Consider the following 8,322-nt stretch of genomic DNA (forward strand, 5'->3'; position numbering starts at 1 on the left):
TTCAGCGTCTATAAATGCTAGTAGCTTCTCTCTATCGCTATAGCAACCTTTGACAGCTATTCCATATATCTTTGCCAACAGCACGTACTTAATGGAACGGATAACAGAGGGCAGCCTAGTCTAGTTTATTTAAAGCTAATTATTTACTACAGTTTATATTTCTGACGAATAGCTATTCCATAGCAACTCTACGATGTATTTTAACCATAACTCTTCTTCAAATCTTAGTAATATAGACGTAATAAATTTTATGTTTATAGTAAACACTATACTTCTGATTGGTTAGCGCTAATGTCATACATAGAACGGTGAGCGGGACTAGTACTATTTAACACCACTCGCTGCCCATCCATTTAGCAGTTCAGCGTCCCTATCTGTACGTATGTTATTTCAGAGTCTGAAGATGATACTTAGGGATTGAAACCGGAGTTAAAGAAATTTCCGATCAAGACTTTTTTAATTATCATTCATTGTTGTTGGTAACAGAAGCACATAAACAGAAACCTCCACAAGAAATACGAGGTGCGGCTAGAAAAAAACCGGACTGATGCTGGAAAAAACATTTATTTACAATTATTTACAATTTCGTGTTATCTCCTTCAATGTACTCTCCTCCTCGGTCTCTACACCGCTCCATACGAATTTTCCACTGTTCATAGCAATGCTGCAGATCATTTTCGGTAAGTCCATACATTACTTCCGTCGCTTTTTCTTTTACTGCTTCAACAGTCTCAAATCTAGTTCCTTTCAAAGCTGACTTGACTTTAGGGAAAAGAAAAAAGTCACAGGGGGCCAAATCAGGTGAGTGGGGTGGATGATCTAAGATGGGATAGTTGTGTTTTGCCAAAAACGCCTTCACTGACAACGCACTGTGAGCTGGGGCATTGTCTTGGTGAAGGATCCATGACTTTTTTCTCCACAAATCGTTCCGTTTTCTCCGTACTCGCTCACGTAGGTTAGCCAGGACGCTAATGTAGTAATGCTGATTCACTGTTTGTCCCTCTGGTACCCAATCAAATTGCACAATCCCTTTGATGTCAAAAAAAAAACAATCATCATTGCCTTGAATTTCGATTTTGACATTCGTGCTTTTTTTTGTCGTGGAGAACCAGGAGTTTTCCAATGCATCGATTGGCGTTTAGTTTCGGGATCGTAAGTAAAAAACCACGATTGATCGCAAGTAATAACATTTTGTAAGAAGGTGGGATCACTTTCAATGTTTTCCAGGATGTCAGAACAAATCATTCTTCGGCGTTCCTTCTGTTCAATTGTGAGACACTTTGGAACCATTTTTGAACACACTTTGTTCATGTTGAAACTTTCATGAAGAATCTGCCTAACACTTTCCTTGTCAACTCCTGTTAACTCAGACACTGCTCTGATTGCTAAACGGCGATCTTGTCGAACAAGTTTACCGATTTTTTTCAATGTTTGCATCAGTTTTTGCTGACAATGGTCTGCCAGTGCGAGTGTCATCACTGGTGTCTTCGCGGCCATCTTTAAATCGTTTAAACCACTCAAACACTTGTGTTCGCGATAAACAATCATCGCCGTACACTTGTTGTAACATTACAAACGTTTCACTTGCAGATTTTCCTAGTTTGAAACAAAATTTGATGTTAACACGCTGTTCATTTTCCGACGCACAGATAAAACGTCAACTACTTAAAACAGACGCCACGGGCAGACTGAGTGCAGGAGGCAGATGAAACTCGAGCAGTAGGCGGAGCGAGAGTCACGTGACAGGCCACGCGACTTTCAGCCTTATTGCATTCGTTTTATTGTTTCACCAGTACTAGTCCGGTTTTTTTCTAGCCACACCTCGTAATCACACACAGTCAGATCCGGTGACCTAGGAGGCCAGTAATGTGAGGCTGAATCATTTGGTCCAGTGTGACCAATCCAACGTTCAGTAATCCTTTAACTTAAAAATTCCGACACTTCCAGATGCCAATGTGGCGGCGCCCCATTGTAAATTAAATCGTTCGGATCAGTCTCCATCTGTGGGAAAAGAAAGTTCTCAAGCACATCGAGGTATGCACTTCCTGTAACAGAGTTAACGACAAAGAAAACTGGACCGTACCCTTTTTCCCGCAAAACTGCACAAAACACATTAAATTTTGGAGAGTCCCTCCCATGTTGTACAACTTCATGTTGTTTTTCCGTACCCTATATTCTCACTTTATGACGGTTCGCCTTTCCACTTAAATGGAATGTTGCCCCGTCACTAAACACTAAGCATGAAAGAAAATTGTCATCATACATCTTGCCAAGAATGAAATTACAGAACTCCACACGTTGTTACATTCGCGAAGAGCTTGCAGAAGCTGAATTTTGTATGGTTTCACGTGTAAACGTCGACGCAACGCACGTCAGACGGACATTGGGGGCATGTTGAGCTGTCGAGCTTCACGGCGAACAGATTTCTGCGGACTCCTTGTGAAACTATGGCGGATGCGTTCGACGTCTGTGTCAGGGACACGGTTCGGCGATTTGTCTTTACACAAACAGTCTACAGGGTGTGTATAAATGAATATCGGGGTTTTAACGCTTTATAATATTTATTACATTAAACTTACAGTTATAAATGATATGTCAATTGAAAGAGCCACTCAAACAGTTTTACCAAGAACCTTACAAATGTTCACTGGCATAGCGAAGTACGCGATTGGTTGAACCTCAATGTACACAAGCGCTGGGTAGGCCGCAAGGGGCCCAATGACAGAGCTTGCTTTCCATGGCCTCCACGTTCACCCAACCTAACGCCATGCGATTTTCTCCTTTGGGGCTTCATAAAGGATCGGTGTGTACGTACCTCCGCTACCAGCACACTCCGTTTTCAGGCCACAAGTGGGCCATCTGGACCATTCGACCGCCGTGTCATCCTCAGGTGAGGATGCGGTTGGGAGGGGCGTGTGGTCAGCACACCGCTCTCCCGGTCGTTATGATGGTTTTCTTTAACTGGAGCCGCTACTATTCGGTCGAGTAGCTCCTCAACGTGTGGAGTTCATTTGAGGAAGAAATTTCTGAGGATGTATGTCCTGAGTACAGCATTGTATGGTAGTGAAACATGGACTGTGGGAAAACCGGAACAGAAGAGAATCGAAGCATTTGAGATGTGGTGCTATAGACGAATGTTGAAAATTAGGTGGACTGATAAGGTAAGGAATGAGGAGGTTCTACGCAGAATCGGAAAGGAAAGGAATATGTGGAAAACAGGCAAAAAGGAATACAAACGTCTCAAAAATGATATCGACAGGAAGTGCAAAATGGCTAAGCAGGGATGGCTAGCGGACAAATGTAAGGATGTAGAGGCTTATCTCACTAGGGGTAAGATAGATACTGCCTACAGAAAAATTAAAGAGATCTTTGGAGAAAAGAGAAATACTTGCATGAATATCAAAAGCTTAGATGGAAACCCAGTTCTAAGCAAAGAAAGGAAAGCAGAAACGTGGAAGGAGTATATAGAGGGTCCATACAAGGGTTATGTACTTGAGGACAATATTATGGAAATGTAAGAGGATATACACTCCTGGAAATGGAAAAAAGAACACATTGACACCGGTGTGTCAGACCCACCATACTTGCTCCGGACACTGCGACAGGGCTGTACAAGCAATGATCACACGCACGGCACAGCGGACACACCAGGAACCGCGGTGTTGGCCGTCGAATGGCGCTAGCTGCGCAGCATTTGTGCACCGCCGCCGTCAGTGTCAGCCAGTTTGCCGTGGCATACGGAGCTCCATCGCAGTCTTTAACACTGGTAGCATGCCGCGACAGCGTGGACGTGAACCGTATGTGCAGTTGACGGACTTTGAGCGAGGGCGTATAGTGGGCATGCGGGAGGCCGGTGGACGTACCGCCGACTTGCTCAACACGTGGGGCGTGAGGTCTCCACAGTACATCGATGTTGTCGCCAGTGGTCGGCGGAAGGTGCACGTGCCCGTCGACCTGGGACCGGACCGCAGCGACGCACGGATGCACGCCAAGACCGTAGGATCCTACGCAGTGCCGTAGGGGACCGCACCGCCACTTCCCAGCAAATTAGGGACACTGTTGCTCCTGGGGTATCGGCGAGGACCATTCGCAACCGTCTCCATGAAGCTGGGCTACGGTCCCGCACACCGTTAGGCCGTCTTCCGCTCACGCCCCAACATCGTGCAGCCCGCCTCCAGTGGTGTCGCGACAGGCGTGAATGGAGGGACGAATGGAGACGTGTCGTCTTCAGCGATGAGAGTCGCTTCTGCCTTGGTACCAATGATGGTCGTATGCGTGTTTGGCGCCGTGCAGGTGAGCGCCACAATCAGGACTGCATACGACCGAGGCACACAGGGCCAACACCCGGCATCATGGTGTGGGGAGCGATCTCCTACACTGGCCGTACACCACTGGTGATCGTCGAGGGGACACTGAATAGTGCACGGTACATCCAAACCGTCATCGAACCCATCGTTCTACCATTCCTAGACCGGCAAGGGAACTTGCTGTTCCAACAGGACAATGCACGTCCGCATGTTTCCCGTGCCACCCAACGTGCTCTAGAAGGTGTAAGTCAACTACCCTGGCCAGCAAGATCTCCGGATCTGTCCCCCATTGAGCATGTTTGGGACTGGATGAAGCGTCGTCTCACGCGGTCTGCACGTCCAGCACGAACGCTGGTCCAACTGAGGCGCCAGGTGGAAATGGCATGGCAAGCCGTTCCACAGGACTACATCCAGCATCTCTACGATCGTCTCCATGGGAGAATAGCAGCCTGCATTGCTGCGAAAGGTGGATATACACTGTACTAGTGCCGACATTGTGCATGCTCTGTTGCCTGTGTCTATGTGCCTGTGGTTCTGTCAGTGTGATCATGTGATGTATCTGACCCCAGGAATGTGTCAATAAAGTTTCCCCTTCCTGCGACAATGAATTCACGGTGTTCTTATTTCAATTTCCAGGAGTGTAGATGAAGATGAAATGGGAGAAATGATACTGCGTGAAGAGTTTGACAGAGCACTGAAAGACCTGAGTCGAAACAAGGCCCCCGGAGTAGACAACAGCCTTGGGAGAGCCAGTCCTGACAAAACTCTACCGTCTGGTGAGCAAGATGTATGAGACAGGCGAAATACCCTCAGACTTCAAGAAGAATATAATAATTCTAATCCCAAAGAAAGCAGGTGTTGACAGATGTGAAAATTACCGAACTATCAGTTTAATAAGTCACAGCTGCAAAATACTAACGCCAATTCTTTGCAGACGAATGGAAAAACTGGTAGAAGCCGACCTCGGAGAAGATCAGTTTGGATTCCGTAGAAATACTGGAACACGTGAGGCAATACTGACCTTACGACTTATCTTAGAAGAAAGATTAAGGAAAGGCAAACCTACGTTTCTAGCATTTGTAGACTTAGAGAAAGCTTTTGACAATGTTTATTGGAATACTCTCTTTCAAATTCTGAAGGTGGCAAGGGTAAAATACAGGGAGCGAAAGGCTATTTACAATTTGTACAGAAACCAGATGGCAGTTATAAGAGTCAAGGGTTATGAAAGGGAAGCAGTGGTTGGAAAGGGAGTGAGACAGGGTTGTAGCCTATCCCCGATGTTATTCAATCTGTATGTTGAGCAAGCAATAAATGAAACAGAAGAAAAGTTCGGAGTAGGTATTAAAATCCATGTAGAAGAAATAAAAACTTTGAAGTTCTCTGATGACATTGTAATTCTGTCAGAGACAGCAAGGGACTTGGAAGAGCAGTTGAACGGAATGGACAGTGTCTTGAAAGGAGGGTATAAGATGAACACCAACAAAAGCAAAACGAAGATAATGGAATGTAGTCGAATTAAGTCAGGTGATGCTGATGGAATTAGATTAGGAAATGAGACACTTAAAGTGATCAAAATAACTGATGATGGTCGAAGTAGAGAGGATATAAAATGTAGACTGGCAATGGCAAGGAAAGCGTTTCCGAAGAAGAGAAATTTGTTAACATCGAGTATAGATTTAAATGTCAGGAAGTCGTTTCTTAAAGTATTTGTATGGAGTGTAGCCATGTACGGAAGTGAAACGTGGACGAGTAGCATGGAGAGCTGCATCGAACCAGTCTCAGGACTGAAGACCACAACAACAACAACACCAGGATCTCAGCAGGCTGTCTCTGATTCAGGTCCAACATTACAACACTGTGGTACCACATTTGTTCACAGGGATGATTGTGCAGTCAGTGAGACTAACATAGCCCATCCTTTAATGTTTTTGGGTGCTGTACCAAGCTTGTCTGGCAATATTAACCAGTTGTTATAAGTACAACGCAGCTTGTATGACTGATTTAAATAATAAACAGAGTACTCACCGATCATGAGCAGACGCCACTGCAGCTACTATGTCCTGTAGTGAGGTCATTCTGGAAAACAGAAAGGGGTTCATGAATGAACAAGTGTCAAACACTTGCACAATAGTAGTATATAAGTGTGTGTGTGTGCGCGCGCAAGCGTTAACGCTATACGAGGGTGGTTTGAAAAGTTCTCGGAATCACCACTAGACGTCAGCGCTAGCGCAACGAGTTGTTCACGTGATATTCATTGGACTGTTGCATGCCACGTAAGTGCTCTTCGAAGAGGGCTGTGGCGGCGAAGTGGCTCTGTTGTCGTTCCCGCGTAGTGATTTGCGAAGACGGAAAAAATCGAGATTCGAGCAGTACAGAAATGTGTGAAAGCAAAGGACATTCATGCCGATTTCCAGAATACACTATAGACTCTGTTTCTTCATAGTCAACTGTTGCCAAGTGGACAGATGAATTTAAATATGGTCTGGTGAGCTTGGATGATGATCCGCGCAGTGGTCGGCCAAGATGTGTCCCTACTCCAGAATTCATTGCAAAAGTGCACTAAACGGTCCTGGAGGATTGCCGATTGAAAGTGCATGAAACTGCTCACGCTTGACAGATTTCATCTGAAAGGGTATATCACATTTTAACTGAAGAATTACAAATGAAAAAATTATCTGCAAGATGGATGCCGCGACAAGACAATACGCGCCCGCGCAAATGCGCCGTCACCATGGCAAAATTACACGAATTAAGGTATGAATTGTTGCCACACCCGCCTTATCCACTTGATATGGCTTCGTCAGACTTCCATCTCTTTCCAAAACTGAAAATTTTTCTTGGTGGACGAAGATTCACTTCAAACGAAGAATTAGATTAGATTAGATTAGTACTTGTTCCATAGATCAGAAATACGACACTTCGTAATGATGTGGAGCGTGTCAAGTTAACAAAAGGTGTCTATACAGGATAACACTTTTTTTTTATGGAGGCTGGGAAATTACCCACTTACTATATCCAAAAATTCATCTAATGAGTAGAAGGAGCTGCCATTAAGAAATTCTTTTAATTTCCTTTTAAATGCTGTCAGACTTTTGATGCTATTAGGTAAGTGACCAAAGACTTTTGTGGCAGCAAATTTGCCCCCCTGTGAGCCAAAGTTAGATTTAACCTTGAGTAGTGAAGATCATCCTTTCTCCTAGTGTTGTAGCCATGTACACTGCTATTACTTTTGAATTCGTTTGGATTGTTAATAACAAATTTCATAGGTGAATATATATACGTATATTGTGAGGCTACAGTGAATATTTATAGCTCTTTAAATAAGTGTCTGCAGGATGATCTTGGATGAGCTCCAGCAATTATTCTGATTACACGCTTTTGTGCAATGAACACTCTTTTACTCAATGATGAGTTACCCCAGAATATGATGCCATACGAAAGCAGAGAATGAAAATAGGCGTGGTAAGCTAATTTACTCAGATCTATATCGCCAAAATTTGCAATGACCCTAATAGCATAAGTAGCTGAACTCAAACGTTTCAGCAGATCCTCAGTGTGTTTTTTCCAGTTCACCCCTCATCAATGCATACACCTAGAAATTTTGAATATTCTACCTTACTACCGATTTCTGATCGAAGTCTATATTTATTAATGGGGTCATTCCATTTACTGTGTAGAACTGTACATATTGTGTTTTGTCAAAGTTTAATGAGAGCCCATTTGCAGAGAACCACATAATGATTTTCTGAAAAACATCGTTTACAATTTCACCAGTTAATTCTTGTCTGTTGGGTGTGATAGCTATACTTGTATCATCGGCAAACTGACAACTATTTTGCACGCCTGCAGGAAACTCATTTTCGAGATGTGGTCAAGACAAAATTGTTCAAATGGCTCTGAGCACTGTGGGACTTAACTTCTAAGGTCATCAGTCCCCTAGAACTTAGAACTACTTAAACCTAACTAACCTAAGGACATCACACACACCCATGCCCGAGGCAGGATTCGAACCTGC

General features: G+C 44.1%; 1 protein-coding gene across 1 annotated transcript in view; it reads right to left on the bottom strand.

The window, feature by feature from the left end:
• Positions 1-6,382, bottom strand: part of LOC126209899 (uncharacterized) — an 80,115-nt gene extending 73,733 nt beyond the window's left edge. Inside the window, exon 1 of the mRNA XM_049939021.1 lies at positions 6,333-6,382. Coding sequence (XP_049794978.1) covers positions 6,333-6,382 — 50 coding nt within the window. The remainder of the gene's footprint in view (positions 1-6,332) is intronic.
• Between the last annotated feature and the right edge of the window lie 1,940 nt (positions 6,383-8,322).

The sequence above is a fragment of the Schistocerca nitens genome, chromosome 10 (assembly GCF_023898315.1).
Source record: "Schistocerca nitens isolate TAMUIC-IGC-003100 chromosome 10, iqSchNite1.1, whole genome shotgun sequence".
NCBI lineage: Eukaryota > Metazoa > Arthropoda > Insecta > Orthoptera > Acrididae > Schistocerca > Schistocerca nitens.